Raw genomic sequence first — 21,691 nt, forward strand, 5'->3', positions numbered from 1 at the left:
TAAGCGTTAAAGAAACTCATGATCTTAAAATGTTACAAAATGTGTGCAATGTAAAAGTGTAAACGTAAAACAATCAAGGCGAACTTTGAGGTAGATCAACATCTGTAATAAGTAGGGGTGTAACGGTTCACAAAATTCGTGTTCTGTGTTCGATACAACACAGATGTATCGGTTAGGTACATTTTAGGTACAGCAAAAAGAAAGAAATGCCAAAGAAATTTCCTTGATTTCATTTTTTATTTTTTATTATTAAAAGAAACATTATATTTAAATTTTTCATTTTTAAATAAATAAATTTAAATAAATTTTTCAAACATTATATTTAGAGTTTTCCTATATCTTGAAACTTAGTTTTATAAGTGGGGGTTTTATAAATTAACAAATAATGTTTTGGTCATCCCATTAAAATTAACATTTAAATATGATAATATTTGATTTTTGTAGTGCTGGAAAAATATGTGACGTACTTGAAATCCTTTGACTATTCCTACCGAACTTCCATGGTTACCTTACAGATCTGTTGACAGATCTGTTGACTTTTCACACCTGAAAGTCCGCACCAAGGTTACCGAATGTACATTTTATACATTCGGTAAGTTGTGGCTTAGTTTCACACTGCAATTATGCAAGCGCACTAAATAACTTTACATTACATGCTTGCGTCCTGTCGTCATCATTTAGGCTGCATCTCGACATTGGTTGGTTTGTAAACGGACGTGCGTCTGACGTTAGCGTGTTGTCAAATCGGCGGGTAACTTTGACAATGAATGAACAGAACCATATCGTTGAAACTATATTGTTATTGTTATGGCATTACTACCTGCAGCACCAACTATACCGTGAGGCTAGTTCAAATTCGCCAAATGAACATCCTCGTTGTGCGAACATTTGATTGTCACCGGCAGGAAAGGAGGAGAAGACTGCAGACGTTTTTTCCAGTTGACTTTGTATTATGTCGTCAGACCATATTTAAATAAATAAAAAACTCCTCTCCTCGTGTGCTGCCACGGCTCATTTGTCCTGCTATCTTTGTCTTCTTGAACAACCGGAACTTCCTGTAAATGGTCTGAAAGTCCAAACCTTACAGAAAATGCTTTCACACTAGAAACGAACCAAACCTTTGTTCAGTTTGATCCAGACCGAGACTACCTCTTTTCATCGGACCAAATGAAATCTGTTTGGTCCGGACTGTGGTCCGGGGGAGGTTTCACACCTGTAATTTTGGTTCGGAATCGGATCAAACTGAAAAGTCAGAAAATCCAGACCAAACAAGGTAGGTGTGAAAGGGGCCTAACGTTAGTTCATTCATGGCACAATGCGTTAGAGGTCTGCTACCTGACCCGAGGTCTGCTACCTACCTACCTGGCACACAAAATGTGCAGGTTTCGGGTCGGGTTCGGGTTAATGTTTAATGAACAGCCTCGGGTTCGGGTTTAACTAAGAAAAACTAAATAGGCTATATATATATCTGCCCGTGCAGACCTCTACAATGCGTCTCCTGGTTTCCACGTCAGCGCTGTTTGATCCGTTAATAACAGAGAAATTTGAATGCTTCTCACTAGATCTCACAGCGATGTTATTACTTCTGTGGCGAATTCAAATGCTTTCTTTACTGGATCTCTTAGCGCTGTGTAGTAACAGTGTCGCTTGATCAAGATCGGCTCGCGCTGCACTGACATTGGTCCAAATGGATAAACGGTCCGTGAAGCACAAAATAATTGCGTGGTTTCGTTCCGCTTTCATTACGCTTGCCATTTGATGTTGGGCAACTTTGTGGTGGTCGGGCCAGCATTTAAATGGAAATATTGAACGCTATATCAAACATTTTTTATATTGTTACCGACTATGGTGTACCGTCGATAAATACCGATGCGGTTTTATCACCCAGCTAATTTATATGCTGCTTAATGTTGATCGCGTTATTTTGCATGCGTCTGCTTATATGCTATCGCTTGTTTCTGCTTATTCGCCTGTGTTTTGATCAGGATATTCAGTAAACTTTCAGAATATAGCGCCCCCTACCACATGAGAGTGAAAGCACAGAAAGACGTAAAATTCCATAAATGGCGGGGAAGCGTTGTCTAAATTACAGAAATTTCCATCAATGCAGGGGAAAGAGTTAAAAAATTATGAGGTCAAAATTTAAAAGAAAAAATTAAACATGCACAGATTGTTCATTCTCAATACAATCTATAACATGCATTTAGAAAATAGAGTGAAATTTATTCCGTGTCAACTTTAAAGGCAATGCAGAATGAGGAACTAGGACTCTCTCTCTCTTTAACACACAGCTTTCGCTTTCTGTTCATGTATGTAAGTGAATGTAAATGAGAAAAATGAGCCCTGATGACAGTAATAGCTTATCTTCCAAGAGATTAGGTGTTCACCTTGAACCTGTCCCAAGGCCAAAAGCAAACCCCATCTGAGCAACTAGCTGTCAGATGATTTGATTGACTTCAATAAGGTCGCATCATAAAACACTACTGACCAGCCTCCAAGATAAAATACTCCCCGAGTGATATACGAACAGACGTCATTAGCATCGATATGCGATTCTACCGTTTCTTATTTTATAAAAGGTCAAAGAGGGCAGTGATTCTGAACTATGTACTAAAGAAAGCAAGAGTTCTGCTTTGTGTCACCAATGAGAATAGTTTTTCTTCTTTTTTTTTATCTAAGTTTGGGCACATGACCATTTGATTAATCCAGTCTTGACGGCCAAACAAATTCTAATTCAAATAACTAGCCTAACTGCTCTATTCAATATTCTATGTAAATATCTATGTAAATATTCAACTAAACAACTGTTCTATGTAAATATCTAATTAATTCACATTAGTATACAATGGACTTCAAAAAATAAAGAAAATGTATATTTGTGGTAATAACAGTCGCGCACACGAAACACACACCGAGAGAGATTAATTTAGAATGCTTTACATGAATAAATATAACCATAACTGCTATGAAACAAATGTTTGTTTTACTGGCCATCACATTCAAATGCTCAAGATAGGTTGTAATCACTACTGTAGATCTAAATGGTTCTTGCCATTTACCACCAGTTGTTTCCAATAGTCATCATAATACATTACCATGCCCTCAAACAGCTAGCATTTGACTTGTCTTTAACCTAGCAAGCAGGTAGGTGGGGGGCTGGGAAAGTGCATCATAAACTGCATTATGAAATGAGATGAGTTTTGAGGTCATGAACGTGTGTCACACGGAGGTCGTAATATAAAACAAGCACATGCGTTTCAGTTATTGAAAGCCTGGGTCAAGACCATGAAATTACCAATAACACAAGCGAAGGGAAACTAAGAGGTTGTGCGTGCCATACAATGATGTTCAAATGTTCAAAACATCTTGTAGGTCTTCTAGACTACATTTCTGAGGTATTTTTAACATACGTATACATCTGTATAAAGTATATTAAATGTAAAAAAACATTTTTTTTAATCCGTGTGACTTCGTTAAAAAAAATAAGCCCAGCTGAATGTAGGCCTATGCCTTTGCAGCCTGGGCATTTCCTATGAGGAGGTTAGGAAGGCGGTGCCTCCTCAAAAATAATTGGACGAGAAAATTCATATTATAAAAATAAAAAAGCACAAGAGCCTATAACAAAATATGACATTAAAAAATGATAAATCACTAGTTTTTCTAGAGTAACACGGTTCAACAGCAACACCAGCAGGTAAAGTTACAGCGGGAGTCTGGGTGCTCTCACACTGGCAGTTTTGTTCGAAACGGGCACCATTCCCATGAAACATTGCTAATGTGAACGCTGCCATGTGGACCCGGTGCAGGAGGGGGTCTGTGTTCGCAAACTGTGTGAATGTGAAAGCAACATGGACTTTCAGGAAGAAAAGTAACATGCGCAGCGTTTTAGCCGATGATGAAGCTGCATTTACTCAATAAAACACATATTATAGTCTAGTGTTAAAGGGATAGTTCACTTTGAAATTAAATTTTGTTATGTTTTAGCTTACCTCAAGGGCATCCAAGATGTAGGTGTCTTTTTTTCCGCAGTAGTTTCAATTTGGATATTTTTAGGTCAAACCGTTGTTGTCTGACCGTCATATCAAGCAGGTCTGGGGCCTCATTTATAAAACTGTGCGTAGGAACCTTACTAAAAGTGTACGTACGCACAAAAGCCAAAAATGGCGTACGCAAAAAAAAAAAATCAGATTTATAAAACCGTGCGTACGCACACCTGCACGCAATTTTCACTTTATAAATCACAGCCTACCTGATAATTTGCACGCCCTTTCTCCGCCCACATTCAACCATATATAGACAATGCAAATTACCTCATTAGCCATGCATAAATTAAAGGAGCAAGGAAATTTGTGTTTTCAGCCATCAGATTTAATAATTTACACCTTATCAAAGGTTTAATCATTTACACCTTATCACATTAATCACATAATGAGTGATAGGCCTAATCCATTTAAGAATGGAAGTGAAAGAAATTAAATTTACGTACTTTCAGCATACAGTTCCTTTTATGTCTTTAAACTAAACATGCATGTATGTATCTTTAGGACCCATAATGGTGATTTAATGTTATTAAGTTGGCTTGAGAAAGCTTATGTAAACTTATTATTATTATTATTATTCTTTTTCTTATTCTTCTACAAACTCCAAACTCGGGTCAGACCTTCAGACTGTTCTGACTTGGTGTGCTATATCTTTTCAAACTGATTTGACTTTCAGTTTTCTTAAAAATTTATATTAAAAATCATAAAAATCCCATAGACTTACATTGCAGAGTGCTCAAATTGAGCCAAGACTACGGTGGACCATTAGTGTACAAGCCAAAAACCTCAAATCTAAACTCCCTGAAGCCCTAGACTCAATCAAACTACCATTCTAAATCTATCTATCTATCTATATATCTATCTATATATCTATCTATCTTTCAAACTAACTAACTAACTTATCTTTCTTACTTACTAATCTATCTATCTTTCAAACTAACTAACTAACTAACTAACTAACTAACTAACTAACTAACTAACTTATCTATCCTTCTTTCTTTCTTACTAATCTATCTATCTATCAAACTTTAACCTACTTTAAACATCAAACTACTTTAAACTTCTTCAAACTCTCTGGTCCGGCTTTCTCAAGCCAACTTAAAGTTTGTCTCAACAAACTTTTTTTTCTAGTTTGTATTTTTTGTTGTAACCGGGACCTATGAGCAACTTGTAAATATTGTAAATATTGAGATATGTCAAACTTAATTTAAAACTTAATTCCTCAACTCACCATCAGTGTCGCCAAACTGCTTTGTCTTCAAAATGTGCGTACGCATGGGTCAGAGTTTGCGTGGAGGTGCGCATATTTTCACGTCAAGTTTTTCTTTATAAATCCCACCTTTTGCGCAGGAACTGGCGTACGCATGTTTTCAGCCCCGTTTTGTGCGTACGCAAGCTTTATAAATGAGGCTCCTGGTCATTGTCTCAAAGAGCATGCACAGAGTTAAAACAATTCCCCATCGTCCAAATTAAACAATTCCCCATCGTAAGTACACATTGATGGCCTAAGACACGAAACGAACGGTATTTATATCGTTTTTACCATAGACATGTATAGAAAGGCTAGATGGCTTACCGGCGCTAAGAGCCAATGGGACCCGACGACGTCACACGGCGGCCATCTTAGGACAGGACCGCTAGTCCAGTTATAACATTAAAGTCTATTGTGCATGTAGTGCTGAAATAACTATATTTTGCTAAATTTTCAACCGATTTTCAAACTATAAAAATTATAGCCACGGAGTTTATTAAACATCGCCATCAGCACAAATCATAGCCACGTTAATAAGGTTTGTAATAAACCAAACCGTTTGTAAATTCGTCAAGAATTCAGCAAGTTACGAGCATTTTAGTTGGCGTATGTCACTCACCTTCCGTCCACGGAAGCAGGGAGCAACAGCGCAGTCTCCTGACCTAAGATGGCCGCCAAGTGACGAGACAGCTGACTCCGCCTTGAGCCATCTAGCCTTTCTATACATGTCTATGGTTTTTACCTCTTGTAACACAGCCAGATCCAAGTGATCTGAGGGCGCGGGCGCTTCCTTCTGTGTGACGTGTACGCAGACTGGTGCATATATATATACACTAGATTTCGCATTAAAGACATTCGTTCCAATTAACTGTCGTAGCCAAGGCGACATCTAGTGTATACATCTATGCACCAGTCTATGCACACGTCACACAGAGGTAAGCGCCCGCGCCCTCAGATCATTTGGACGTGGCTGTGTTACAAGAGGTAAAAACGATATAAATACCGTTCGTTTTCTCACACAAACCGCTCGTTTCGTGTCTTAGGCCATCAATGTGTACTTACGATGGGGAATTGTTTAATTTGGACGATGGGGAATTGTTTTAATTTGGACTCTGTGCATGCTCTTTGAGACAATGACCATAGACCTGCATGACTGTCAAACAACAACGGTTTGACCTAAACATGTCAAAATTGAAACTACTGCGGGAAAAAAGACACCTACATCTTGGATGCCCTTGAGGTAAGCTAAAACATACCAAAATTTCATTTCAAAGTGAACTATCCCTTTAATGGTTTACCTTGGACACTTCCTTTAGTTATTATTATGGAATAAATGTAAAAGTGCTTAAAACACTAACTTGATTAGATTTATAATTATAATAAATAGAACATTATAACGATTAATGTTACAGTAAAAATACAAAATAAAATTATATTTGGTTGATTTTTTATGCAAAGGAATGTAACAACACAAAACACAAAACAACACAAAAAAAGTCAGGAAAATGGGACAACGTTAGGTAGGCTAACTAATTATGAATTTACATTTGATTTAGGCTATTATTATTGTTTGCCTCCTCGTTTCAGAACGCCACTGCAGGTAGCCTATAGGACAGTTGTTATATTATTGTTAAAACACTGTTAATTGCAAATAATAGTTTGCTTAATTAGGAAACATGAGACCGCGGCGGCGACCATTTTAAAGCTTGGTCATTCGCGAATACAAGTCGTTAAAAAGTACTGTAAAATACGAATTAGAAAACTCACAGTAAATACTTACCAATGATTATTTATTTGATGTAAAATCATCCCTCGTCAACAGTTCAAATTTACGGAATTTTACACGATCACGCATGCCGCGCAATGCTCGTGTTATAAGTCAAAACTTGATATTTAGTTATTTACGTAGAATTGCGTAAAGGCCTCTACGGTTTCAAAGACCACACCCACATCTGTACATGAAACAGTTGATTGGCTGATGGCCCTGACTATCTACGAGCTCCTTGCTTATTTGCAACACATGATCTTCTAAAGCGCAGCGCAAACACAGAAAAAAAAAAAAAAAAAAAAAAAAAAACACATGATCTTCTAGTTGATTTTGAAGGACACAGGACTATTAAGGGGTGGAGCAACAACGTCAACTAAATTCTGATTGGATTATCGACAATATTCGTTTGTCTCACAAGGCCTGTTACACCATGATGTTTCTTTTTGTACGTGTTGAAATCATGACGTTTTTTCAATTTAAAATAAAGTTGTTTCGAAGTGTTTGTAGTTGATGTGTTATGTCTTGTTCTTCTTAAAATACAACCAAATCATGTAATACATTAAATTAGCAAATATCTGAAGAAGAGAATCTGAACACACCTTAAAAAGACTTGCACAAACCATAGAGAGAGAGATATTTTCCAACAGGTAGGCTATATATAAAAAAATCTGCAGGAATCCTAAATTCGTGTGAAACGTTCCCCCAATCCCATTTGAGTAAGTGGACAAACCTTACAGGTCACATGAAGAAAGCACCCAGACTGTAGGATTTCATTTTCTGTCCAGTTGGGTTCCATCATGAAATAAATATATTCAGGATTCTAGACTTTAGTGTAATCATGACAGAAACTGGAAGGTGTCTGACGCCATCATGTGGCCGTATAGGAGACTCAAGCACCAGTCATTATAGAGAATCATTCTAATATTCCAAATGATTACCTTCACCTGACCTGACCTGACCTATAGGAAGACATCAAAAACATTAAAAACTGGTGTTTACTGAAACACCCATAGCTTTTGTTGTATTCCCAGAGGTCCCATGGCTCTAGAATCAGACTCCAATTGCCTTCCAAGTCCCACAGCTCCATGTCTTGACTGATTTGCTCCCGGTGTTCCTTTAAAGCTCTGGCGGTGGCAGTCAGGAGTCTGAACAAATGACAGGCAAAGAAAAAAAAGAGGATTTAAAGGGTGGAAGGCTGAAATGTGAAAAGCTCTATTTAAAAAAGTCTGATCAAATAACAAACAGTTGAATAACTTTAAATCTGAATATCTTATTTAATTGTTCAGTGTTCTCCAGGGTGATAGGATTTATAATACACATTTTGAACATCAAATGCCTGACAAAATGATTGCAGTCTGATCCTGTACTAAGCATACACAATTTTTTGTCCAATAAAAAGCTCTTTAGAATGAGAGAACGAGTCGATTGGTTGAAAAGGAAGAAACTTGCATTTTTCAAGTGTTCTTGTTTTCTTTTTTTTTTCTTTTTTTTTTACTGCTTCCATCCATGTTAAAACTGAATTAAAGCTTCAGTGTTCATGAATGCATCAAGTTCATTTTAAAGTCAGCATGAAATGGAAGTCCCTATTGTGACGTAGGCCTATCCCAGCAAGCAATGTTGCGTTTCAAAAAAGTCAAATAGCCGTCCAAACACAGCCCAGACGTCTAGGCTAAAACAAGGCAAAATTTGGGCTGTCAGTGAAAATTAATAGACTATAGTCATCAATGAGATAACAAAGAAATGAAATGAGTGAAGAAATGAAACCAAACACCTTGTAATCACTGTTTACTTTGCTTACATGATGGAACATCAAACATCTCGCAAGTTATTTTGGCAGAAACGTCATGTAACCAAATTGAAGGTTATTTTGGCTAGAAGTGGGTTACTCATAGCCGGACTATATCGGGTCGATAGTTAACCAAGACGGTGAAATGACAGCAATTGCTTGCTGGGGTATATCTGAGTAAAACGGCTTTTTGAACAAGAAAAGTTGTAAAGCTGGACTCGATTTCATCCATAGGGAATTGATTGGGTCGTTGTGGTTTGCTATTGTTGTGATCTCATGTGAGTGACAGTAAACATTATGAGAGAAGAGAAAAGATGTCGCTGAAAGAGGGAGGGGACCTCTGAATCTCAACAAAGAACCAGTTCTGAGTTTGAGTATTTCTTAGTCAAAGGCTCAACTCCCTCTGGTGGTCAAGTTTGTGTAGTGTGAGGTGTAGAACACATGTGGTCGACTGTTAAAGCAACCATGACTATTATAATCAGGTAAAATCACTGAGGCAGGACAGATGGAAAAGTCGGGCTCACTTGAAAACTCTTCAAGAAAAGGTTTGGGGGAAAAGCAACAAAAAAAAGGCCCTTTATCACATTATCAATAGTACAAGAAGAAGGGTTTTAAAGTGGCTCGATATGTCCCACCTACCTTCAGTGGATATCATTTAATTGTTAGCCTCTGTTTTATATTGACAATTTGTTCAACTATTAATTTTTGGAGGTGGAGTTATGGGAATGAAGTTGAATTTTTCAAGAGAAACTGCCTCATGCAGTTTGAACACTATAGGTCACCTTTTGAAGCACCGCCTGAATGATTATCAAAAGATTAACGAAAATGATCAAGGGATATTACATTTTAAACCAATTTCATAAGCATAGATAGAAAATGCCTGGCTAGATTCTATATGGGCACAAAAAAGACTTCATATTCTACATTTAATTTATTTTTAAAAGCTGTGAACTATAAATCTTAGGAAAAGAGCTGAGTAAATTATCATTGCCCTATAACTTCTGATAAGACTGTAAGATAACGCAAGATAACACAAACATGCAATTCATCCAATAAACCTCAATGATAATGTGAACTTAAGTCTGCAGAAAATGATGGCAAAGCACCAACGCAAAATAATGAGTCAAGGGGCGAGATCTGAAAATCAATAACCATCAGAAAAAGAAAAAAAGACTGTTTTTGTATAAAACAGTGGAATAGTCATCATGTTATTGGCACTAAGTATTTTGCTACTTATATTCCCTACATCTCTCTCATATCCAGCAAGAGATAGGCAGCAAAACAAACAACATGCTGACCATTTTTGATGGGTTCAGGTGGGACTACAACCGAGATGTGACACCAACATACATTGAAGACATTACATGATATGTGGTCTTGTTCTAAACGTTTTTCCAGTTTTACTCACTTCAGACCAATAAAGGGGAAGATGATGACAATGAAGTCATGGACATGATGCCTTTCTTCTGGGCAGTGGGACCAGATTTCCACTGTAACTTGTTGGTTGGACTATTTAAGACATCAACGTTTACCCTCTAATGTGCCACTGGCAGAGGTGGACAAAGTACACAACTTCCTTACTTGAGTGAAAGTACAGATACTACTGGTCAAATATTACTCCGTAACAAGTAAAAGTTGTAAAGACCAATTTTTACTTAAGTAAAAGTACAGAAGTATTTATTTTTAAAAGTAATAAGTATCAAACGTAAAAAGTTGCATTGTTGTGTAATACTTACAGTACAACACCTCAATCTATGCCTTACTGTTATCTATAAGCTATTGTGCTCCAAAACAATGACAAAATGTGCATTTAGAAGACCAAACCCAAAGTTAAAAATGAAAATCAGGTTGATGTCAGAATCCAACGCCAGATTGACATTAAACTCCGAGATTGGAGAGACGTTCAACCCGACTTTATTTTCCAACCAAAATCCAATGTCTGTCCAATGTTGGATGTTGACGTCAACCCGACTTTCATTTCCAACCAAAATGCAACCCCGACTGACGTTACTACTTTCTACTCAAGGACATTGACAGACTTAAAAAGTACAAAGTACTTTTTCAGTAAAAAGTACGATATTTGTCTTTCAAAGGCTATAGTGAAGTTAAAGTAAAAAGTTTCCAGAAAAAATAATACTCAAGTAAAGACTCAAAAAGTGTACTTTGTTATGTCCGCCTCTGGCCACTGGGTATAAAACCAGAAATCAATGACGGGTCAGTGGATAATACCCGATATACAACTAATATAATAGATGCAAACATAGTCAAAAGTATGGCACATAGATATATTAAAACTTGCTATTTTTGGGAACAGTTTCTTTCTGTTTAGTGAAAATCTGATGCATTTCTTTACCATTACTCTCTAACAGAGCGAAAAGAAAAAGTAGATGAGGAAGAGAAAGCCAACTTCGAGCAACCAATTCTAAGATGATGTTTATAAGATTATAATACCGTTCAGACTTCTAATATCATGTAATGGCAGTGGATCATTATTTATAATAGATATCTTTATCTCTAATGGAAGAGCACAAGTAAGCCTGTTATTATGTCCACTGAGCTTTTTGTACATTGTTTTCAGGAGTCATCATGATACAGCTAGCATTTGACTGAACATGGTAGGTGGTGGTGAGAAAGTGCATCATAAACTGCATTATGAAATTAAATTCATAAACGGACATTTCACCCTCTCCGTTTTCAGAAAAGTGTTCGTTTACACTAACCCGTGTATGCCGTCAAGAGCATGCCAAACCTATAGGTGGCAGTGTAACATGAAGCTCAAGCCCACGTTAGCCAATCAGAATCCCGAAAATATAGGTCGCACTTTTGACGCAGTGCAAGTTCTGTCGCATACTGTGACGTCGACTGCCTAAAACTCCGTTTTTCTCAGTTTACATGCAAACGTGCAAACAGAGTTTTCCAAAATCTCCACTCTGGCCGGAGTTTTTAGAATAAATCGTTTTCAGAGGAGAATTATTCATTTGCGTGTAAACGAGGGGCACAACCGAAGGGAAATGTCTCCGTTTTTCAAAATAACCATATACGTGGCCTTAATCATAAATAAATACAAAAATTTAAGTGTAAGCCAGCAGCCCCTCGCGGACAACTGCTGGCCACATAAAACAGAAACAACACATCAAATAAAATCAGACATGTTCCTTTTATGCTTCCGCTCCTCCGTGAGAGATACGAGACCGGTGCGTCGCGCAGGTGTCGCTCATTATTAATCACGCCACCGGTCTCGCGCCACTCTCTCACGTTTTCGACCTTGTCCTGCTCGCCACAGTTATGTTATACATAACTGGTGGTTATAGATCTAATACAGGATTCCCAATATGCTGAAAATACCAGCACGAATGTCTATCCTGGTCTAGCTGATAAAACTGGTTAGCCAAGGAAATTGCACTATTTAAGAAGGCTGGTGGGAGCCAAACAAATCAAGTTTTGCTTGTCATTTCAGCAGGGATGATTCTAAAGTTGGTTAAGAGCAGAAATTTGTCAAGGCGGGTTTTTGCAAAGAAACAGCCCGCAGCTTTCATAATATACTGTAGCTCACCTGTGTGAAACTCTGACTGATAAAGTCCAAATGCATCTGGGATTATTTCCCTAACACAATTGCACAAGTGTAGATAAATAACTCAATTAGGCAATTCAGGTGTAAATGACTGGCTAGACACTTATCTTTACCTTCACACAACATAGCCTTGATACAGTATAAAACACCATGTTTCATTTTATATAAGCAGCGAGTTGTAAATCACAGAAAGGTTACTAGTTATAAGAACGGTCTCATAACTCCTGATAAGCCACTTGATAAGATAACATAAGATAGCATAAGCATGTAATTTATCTCATGAACATCTGTAATGTGAACTTTAGTGTGCAGAAAGGGATGGCAAAGAACACAAACAAAAGGATCAGTCAAAAGCTGAGGCTATTAGATCAGGGACAACCATCAGGCAAACCAGAGAGAAGCTAGATTGTTTCATCAAAACCGTTTCTGTGTAAAACACAGAAAAAAGAGTATTGGAATACCCGTCATGTTCTTAGCACTGAGCGTGTTGCTGCTTATGTTCCCTGCGTCTCTCTCTGCTCCAGCCAGAGATCGCTGCACCACAGGCAGAAACAAACTTCTGCTAATCAGCTTCGATGGGTTCAGGTGGGACTACGACCGAGATGTGGACACCCCAAACCTGGACAAAATGGCTGAAGAAGGAGTCAAAGCCGCATATGTCACTCCACCTTACCTGACCATCACTAGTCCTACACACTTCACCCTGTTATCTGGTAAGGACAAAAATACAATTACCAAACATTTCTAATTTAAAGTAGGCCTAAATAGATAATACATATAGTGTCCCTACTGGGCTCTGTAATTATATATATATATATATATATATATATATATATATATATATATATATATATACATTTTTTTTAAAGAAATTAATAATTTAATTCTGCAAAGATAATTTGATCAAAAGTGACAATAAAGACTTTTACATTGTTACAAAAAAATAAATGTTGTTCTTTTGAACTTGGTTTCCTCAAAAATATTAAGTAGCTCAACTGTTTTCATTCAACATTGATAATAAGAAATGTTTCTTGAGCATATTAGAATGATTTCTGAAGGATCACGTGTCAACAAAGATTGGAGTAATGATGCTGAAAATTCAGATTTGCCTAAACTACATTTTAAAATATATTAAAATAAGGGAAAAAAGCTATTTTAAAATTGTAAAAATATTTCACAATATTACTTTACTTTTAAATTATTTTATTTATATGTAGCCTTATAAAAGCACAAGAGACCACAAGTTTTAAACTATATGCTATATTTTTTAATTAATTTCAGGAATTTATTTATTTTGACTCACATCACTAAAAATTACTAAGAAAATAAAAGTTAGTTCTGAGAAAAGAGGGATCTACTGTAGCATTGATTGCTTGTAATCCACTTGCTTTGATATTTTGTTATCTAATGCAATGAAATTTATACATTTTTAAGTGTAGTGAAGTAAAATTCATTTGGAATTTTTTTAGAAATTAAGAAACAGAATAAGAACAATGGATGGCTACAAATGATTTGGAGTTTTAGAGTCTGCATATTTTGATTGTTCACATAGCTCAAACAGACAAGCATAATACTAGCAATGCCAAGGCCATGGGTTTGATTCCCACAGAATGCATTAACTAATAAAACATATAGCTTAAACGAAATGTAAGTTTCTTTGGATACCCGTGTCTTCCAAATGCATGAACTCAAATATTAAGTTCTGGGGAAGTCTCAGCACACTTGCAGAATCAGTGTCACTGAAGTGAAAAATATGCATTTTTTCCCAGGAAGGTACATTGAAAACCATGGTGTGATTCACAACAACTGGTTCAACACAACCACACAGGAGAAGAAACAATACTACATGACACAGTTTGTGGATGACTACTGGGATAATGGCAGTCTACCCATTTGGATCACAGCTCAAAGACAGGTACATCTCTCAAACTATTACAACTTGAAAACAGTTTCATTAAATCTCAAAGTTAAAAAAATAAGGTTCATAATTTAGTGACCTCCAACATACTAATGTTCTTTTTGATATTCAAATCTTAAACTTAGCCAGAGAAAAAAATACATTACTTAGTTACATTGGCATTAAAAGCTGACTTGTAAATGCGTCCTTTCTTAGGGGCTTAAAACAGGATCCTTACACTTCCCTGGCACTGCTGCCAAGTACCATAATGAAACAGTCCAAGTGAAGGAGGTGGAACCAAATTTTTATGACTACACCAATGAGACGGCATGGAGAGAGAGCGTGGATAAAGTCACGAGAGAATGGTTTAAAGATGAAGACTTAAACTTTGTCACTTTGTATTTTGGCGATCCAGATTCGACCGGCCACAAGTATGGACCTGATTCACCCGAGCGACGTGAGGCGGTCAAGAAAGTGGACCGAACTGTGGGCTACATACGGGAAAATGCTGAGAAACACGGGCTCAGTGACCATCTCAATATTATCATCACAGCTGACCATGGAATGAGCACCGTGTTCAAAGGAGAGCAAGTAAAAGAGATAATACTCGAGGACATCCCAGGATTCTCCTTGAGCGATCTGAAATTCCACATGGTGGATTATGGACCTTCTGGGATGCTGTTGCCCAAAGAAGGGATGCTTGAAAAGGTTTATCAAGCATTGAAAGTAGGTCATCCAAACCTTCACGTTTATAAGAAAGAAGACATGCCTGCCCGACTGCATTACTCCAAACATCCTCGTATCCTACCCATCATTCTCTATGCAGACCCAGGATATGTCATCAATGGGGTGAGCATGAAGTAAACAACAATAATGGGCACAATAAGCAATTGTACATGGAAAACATTACATTATATGTGATCTTATGTTCTGAATGCTCTTCCAGTTCTACCCATTCCAGAGCAATAATGGAGAACATGGCTATGACAATGAAGTCATGGACATGAAGCCTTTCTTCAGGGCAGTGGGACCAGATTTCCATAGAAACTTGTTGGTTGGACCATTTGAGACCGTCAACGTTTACCCTCTAATGTGCCACTTACTGGGTATAAAACCAGAAATCAATGACGGGTCACTGGATAACACCCGACATATGCTGATATCCAATGGAGAGTCGTGTGATTCCGGAGGTGACAAGATAAAAATTTGAAAAAAAACTTTCTTACTAATCTTATCATGTAAATTCACACACTTATTTAGTATCTTCAAGGTCAGGGATAAGAAATATGTTGGTTATTTTGAGAGGTAAAAAAAATAATACTATCGGGAAAAAAAACGTGATATTCCTTAAAATATGCTTCGAAAATTTTTGACAATATAAATGATCAACAGCATATAATGTCAAACACTATCTCTGTTATGTCCTTAACTATCTTGACAGTTTAATACAACTTATCATGATGGTCATCAGGTTTGGTATCTTGATAAGGTATCTTGATAAAATGTTATGTACTGTATGCTAACAACATTCAAACAAACAATACCATTAAACTGTATCGCAGCAATCGTCAGCAAATGTATAAAAACCTGCAAGGATTTACCCTGTCCTTCACTATATTACCCCATTAACTATTAACACATGGACCAGCTCTATCAGCATCTTATCTCAAATTACATAACGTTACTGGTCATAAATCAAATTATTTATTTATTTTGTTTTTTCTTGTAGATACTTCCAAGTCGAGTCTCCCGAACGTGATCACTGGTCTTGCTGCTGTGGCTGGGTTTTTATTGCTTGTGTTTGTCATTGTTGCATCCTACAACGGATATAAAAGATACAAAGGGAATCTGAGGTAAGAAATGGAGTATGACGTGAAGTCGTTGTTATTTTCAGCACATTACCTCTCTGTGATAATCTAATGTTTAACTTTACCTTCTCTCTGCAACAGAGCAAAAGACATAGATGATGTCTACCAGAAAAAAACGGACTCCAAGCAAACTTCATTCTAAGAGGGACAATCACTTATTCTTGAATTGCTTGTTTGTCTTTTAATATTACAGCGAGGTCCAAAAGTCTGAGACCACATTAAACATCTAGGGATTTCTTTTTATTTAAGCATGGAAGTAGAATTTTGTGAAATTTTTAAATAATAGAAAAAATATTTAAGAATTCATGTCAAAGGCAGCTTGAGTGCAGGGGTCCTTAAAAGAAAATGGGAACATACAATACTAAGATATTGTATCAGAAATGCTTGTACATTTTTCAGTCCTTCATTCATATTGTTATGCGGATATAAATGTTGTATTCAATTAGAAATGTTGACTGGTGGTCTCAGATTCTCCACTGCCTTATGTAGCATATTGTATACAGTATATATTGAGGCCATCTAGTGGAGTATGTTGAGTTTTTTTAAGCTTAGAACAATTGTGACAATTGTGTGTGAATGTGAACAAAATGCCTCCAAATAAATATTGCTAATGATGACAATCACATATTATTCACTCGATTCCTGAGACTTTAAAGTCTTCCAATACTCTTGCATGCACACACACACACACACACACACACACACACACTTACCTTTAACCACTCACAATAGGCTGCACAATGCCGGTTGGTCCTATGGAAAAACACAAAGCAGAAAAGGAGCTTATGAGGACTAAATGACTGACAGAAGTTATCATTACACAAAGCTGCAGATTCAATGATTTATGGTGAAATCCCGACCAGTCATGTGGAATTTTCCCAAAATAAGTTTAAGTAAACAGCTCATGACAAAGAGGCACTCAGAGCAGGCTGGTATGCATAAACAGTTTGAACAGTGTGCTGCAGTGTAGCCCCTTCCAAACACACTCACACATACACACACGTACACACACTCAGTCACCCGCCAGAACAGAGCCAGTCTGGAAATGTGGAGTCTCCCCCTGGCACGCGCACCAGACTCCCATCCATCTTCCAGTGCAATAACATTTATCTGTCTCTTCGTCTCTTGTCTATCGCTCTACTACTGTTGCAGGACACACACTCTGTCTGCAGAGATCATCCTTTATGCTCTTGGATTCAGGACTTTTTTAAAGCAACATGGTCTCGAGTGCAGACGTTTATTGCACTTCAGTCACTGAGATGCCTCTCAGTGGACAAATTAATTTGAAGCATATTACAAGTTAAACTCAGCTGACAGCACTTGTGGCATAACGTTGATTACCACAAAAAATCAAGTCGACATGTCCCTCCTTTTTCTTTTCTTTTTTTTTTTAAAGCAAAAATGCGGGTTAAAGCAAGGAGCTTGCAATGGGAATGAAATGGGGCCAATCCGTAAGCTTTCAAATATTTTAAAAGTATAGCACTTAAACAATATGCATGTTAACATAATTTTAGTGAGAGAAAAAATCACATAAATGGTTTTATCAATAACCTTTTCTGTATAAAATGCAATTTTACAACAAAACACTAAAACGTCCATAAAAATGATGAGAACTTTACAGCTCAGTTTTGGTAATACTTTACAGTAATGTCCCATTGGTTAACATTAGTTAACTACCGTGTATTAGTTAACATGAACCTCTTCTAATGAATTTATTAATCCACATTAATCAACATTCAGTAATACATTATTAAAATCAAAAGTTGTATCTGTTAATATTATTTTAATGCACATGAGCTAACAGTTGTATTTTCGTAACGTTAACAAAGATTAATAAATACAGCAATAATTGTTTTGCTTCTTGTTAGTTGATGTTAGTTTTTGCGTTAACTATTTTGTAATAAATAATGCAATGTTTTATCAAATTAAAAGCTACCCATTTCTGGTTCTCAATTATCTTATTATTTGCATTTTTAAAGAAACAAGCAGAAATGACTTTTTATGGTAATTAATATTGTCAAAAATGCTGTCGATTGAACCTGTAATGTTCCATTCTGTCAATATAGACATGCACTGCATCCTTCTAAACGTCACCCAGTTTTGGATCTGTCAGTTACAACAAATAGGAGGCTAGTGTTGCCTGCTATGCTTCCCGTTGAGACCTTGTTATGACTGTCGTTTTGGCCGCTCATAGTGTAAACACTTGGGAATTTCCCTCTGAAGACCTACATAGCACTTTTATTCTATCACAACATGTCAGCTCCTAACCGGGCCACTCTAATATTCTCTGCTCTCATCCATTATTAGCTGTGAGAGCACATGTCAAACAGCCACATTCTTCTGAGTGGATTTTCTCTTTCTCCCTCCGACTACGCACACATCTGCGATGTTCAGCGCTGAGAAGAACGGTTGAGCCGGGAAACAAGCATGTTTACATCTGAGGCTTAACAAACGTGCTGAGCGGAGGGGAATGCAGAGCGGAGTATCAAGAGGATCATGTGGACTATTTTCTCCAGGGCTATTTCAGGTTCATAGAGTATTGGTTTTTTGAGCACCGCCTTTATTCCTCTCAACGGGCAGAAGAATATACCAAAAATAGTCGTCTTATATTAATTCGAACAGTCATATAAATTGAAATTCAAATATAGAGCCTTTTTATTGTGGAGGGTCCAATAAAACGCTCCTCGGCTCCCAGTGGATGAGGTTTGAAACCATTTAAACTATTTCACAAGGACCGGCCAAGATGCACTGGTGGTCTTGGTCAAACGCCATGTCTTCCCGCGGCCTTGTCTCGCGGGGGCGGACAAGAACCGTGTCGCCTCGCACTCTGGTGAGACCTCGTAGGGGCTTGCGACGACAGATTTACTCTGACAAGCTCTGTGGTACGGCCCGCCTGGCTCCGGACACCAGCACACCTCTCTGACATACCTGTCAATGAGGTGTCACTGCACAGAGAGCGCGCCGTGCTTTCTTCTCCAGCGCCGCCATGGAAACACTGACTCAACACCTCCATATCCTCACTCGCCTGCTCCTACAATCCCGCCCAGGCAGTCCTGATGAGGCATTCCTTTGAGCTGAAACAAGGCGTTAATCCATGATAACTTCTCCCCGTGCCAGCATGTGGGTGCAGGTCTCTCCTCCAATGCTTGCCTCATGCCTTCATGCTTGCCAGGTTGAATAACTCGAATGTAGCTGCAAGATTTAGGAGGTAATATCTATGTAAAGAGGGAAATGGTCTCAACAGTAAAGCCATAAATCTGTCATCCGCGCTTTGATGGATAGACGCTTCAGAATCGTTTTCACAAAGCGGCCCAACACAAAAGCTGCCATTCCTCTGTGTCAGCTATGGTTTGGTTTTATGTATTTGTGCGAGCAGTGAGGTGTGCAATATGGCACTAATACGCGAGATGCTTTTTGCAATGTAAAAACAAATGACGTCTTTCTGTGTGACATTATTACTACTGTAAGAAGGTTTAATCAAAATCTGGTTATGGATTATCACGTATAACAATCGAATCAGAGTATAATAATGAGCCATGTGCTAAATGGAGCCAAACCTCTCCGAGTGTGAATATCTAAAGCACGAAGTCGGCATGAAACAGAAGTTGTCATAATTTTTTCTTCCCTATAGCGATGTATATCTGAGTGTAAAAAAATATAAGGCGGTACTTGATTTTGTCCATCATGAATTGATTGGATCTTTGGATCGTTGTGGTTTGCTATTGCTGTGATCTCATGTGAGTGACAGGTTGGCTGCGTCTGAAATCGCATAGCCTAGCCTAGCCTAGCCTAGGCCTACTCTCTTGAATAGGTTGGCTACTTATTTTGAATAAGTTTTACTTCATAAGAAATTACTTCACAACTGCTAAAAAGTATGTTCTATATAGTATGAATGTAATCTGGACATACTACATTCGCCATGTTGAATTATTATGTGACCTACCAGCGTCAGTTGTGTGATTTTTCTCCCCCCAAACCAGTTCAGTAGAAATCCTGCCCGACGATTCTAAAGATTTCATTGGTCATGTAAATCCCTGTACTAATTGCCTACACCAAACACTGATCCCTAAACCTACCTGTCACTGTAACCTTAACCAATGAAATTAGCTGCAGGGCGGGATGTCCGCTGAACTGGTTTGTGGGGGAAAATCATGCCATTATATATCCTCTCCCGTGGCCTCATGGGGATAGTAAAGTGTCTATCTTATGCGCAACCGGTTACTTTTTGCCTACTCTTTTATGAGTATGGCTACTGTGAATTCTTAAATACTTATTTCTTCACATAGGCCTACTGTTTTTGCCTACTATAGGGAAGTAGGCCTATGCGATTTCGGATGCTGCCATTGTAGTGCCCTCGCGCAAAATAAAAAAGGCCAACTTCACTTAGCCAACAAGGCAGAAATGTACAATTACAAACTTATAAGGAATTAGAACATGAAACTAATCATGAAAAGTTGCTTTACTGACTTACCTGGTCAGGGAGGAGAACAGTCTAAAACTAAGCAATCACAGTTCCTACCTTAAATTCCCAGAAAACTCATGGGCCTACTGTAGCTATTCTTTCTACTTTATTTTTACTGTTTGTCCACGTGAGTCAACTGAACGTCTTTAGTCGTTGAGTCACACATGTCGAAAAAAATAAATATTTATTTTGTATGCATCTAGCAATGCAATCTGGTTTTCCTGCGTCATTTGCTTCCTCATACATAATTGGCGGTTTGGGCGGCATTTTATATCGTTCTTTTATTGTCAGTTTTCTATTTCGGCTTAGCTACGTTTATCAGTTGTCTTGTCAAATAAATTGTGGTAGGCTAAATACTCGTCTCTGCCTAATTCAGTGTTCCAGATGTAATAAATCGCTCTTTATCGAAAGGGAGTGTCAATAAAGTAGCCTAGGCTACATGTTTTTGTTACCAAGGCTTGTCCGGGTTTTTCCCCTCAAAAAAGCTAAATGCCACTAACATAACTGCATAAATTTAATAATCACCTATTTGTGGATGTGGAAGGTGCTGAATGGCCTCTCATTGAAATACTTGTTCTAATTTTATAAAGTAATCTAGCGATTCAGACCAGCAACACCGGTCCATGGATGTATTTAATTAATCCGTGTTCTTAAATGGACCACTAGGGGGCGCATCGTGCTTGGCATAGGCTACATACAGAGGATGCTGGAAATGTCTTCATGCCTTTTGGTACAATGGCAGTGATCTACGCAATTATGATGTGTTCTTGTGGATTATAGTTTTAGAAGAAAATTAATGTTGCTAAAACAGGTTTGATATAGTTTGATGAAATTTTGTTTAAAATGTGACATGAAAGCCACAAGCAAGTGCAGTTCTTCCACATGCCTTAACTTAATACTAATATTTTAATACATTAGATGAAGTCACTGAATAAGAGTCAGGCCTTCGTGTCGTGATAGTTCAGACTGACAGATTCTTAAAAATAAAATAATAATCGATAGCTAAACCATTGCTACATGCTTGTTTTGTTTGGCGGTGAAGCACAA

The 21,691-nt window shown here is 37.6% G+C and overlaps 1 protein-coding gene and 1 long non-coding RNA gene across 2 annotated transcripts; one reads left to right on the plus strand and one right to left on the minus strand.

Annotated features, from left to right (window-relative positions):
* Positions 1-8,090: 8,090 nt before the first annotated feature.
* Positions 8,091-21,284, minus strand: LOC306989889. The gene is made up of 4 exons (XR_013795765.1): positions 21,170-21,284; positions 19,111-19,374; positions 16,896-16,935; positions 8,091-8,205 (listed from the first exon to the last, which is right to left on the minus strand). It is a non-coding gene; the product is annotated as an uncharacterized lncRNA (long non-coding RNA).
* On the plus strand, positions 12,884-16,324 carry LOC306989038 (ectonucleotide pyrophosphatase/phosphodiesterase family member 7-like; the record flags this gene model as incomplete). The annotated part of the gene is made up of 6 exons (XM_079594357.1): positions 12,884-13,130; positions 14,187-14,332; positions 14,531-15,163; positions 15,261-15,504; positions 16,044-16,167; positions 16,264-16,324. 6 exons carry the CDS (start codon positions 12,884-12,886, stop codon positions 16,322-16,324), a joined length of 1,455 nt encoding a protein of 484 aa, XP_079450483.1.
* Positions 21,285-21,691: the final 407 nt, after the last annotated feature.

Source organism: Phoxinus phoxinus (genome assembly GCF_949152265.1).
Source record: "Phoxinus phoxinus genome assembly, chromosome: 21".
NCBI lineage: Eukaryota > Metazoa > Chordata > Actinopteri > Cypriniformes > Leuciscidae > Phoxinus > Phoxinus phoxinus.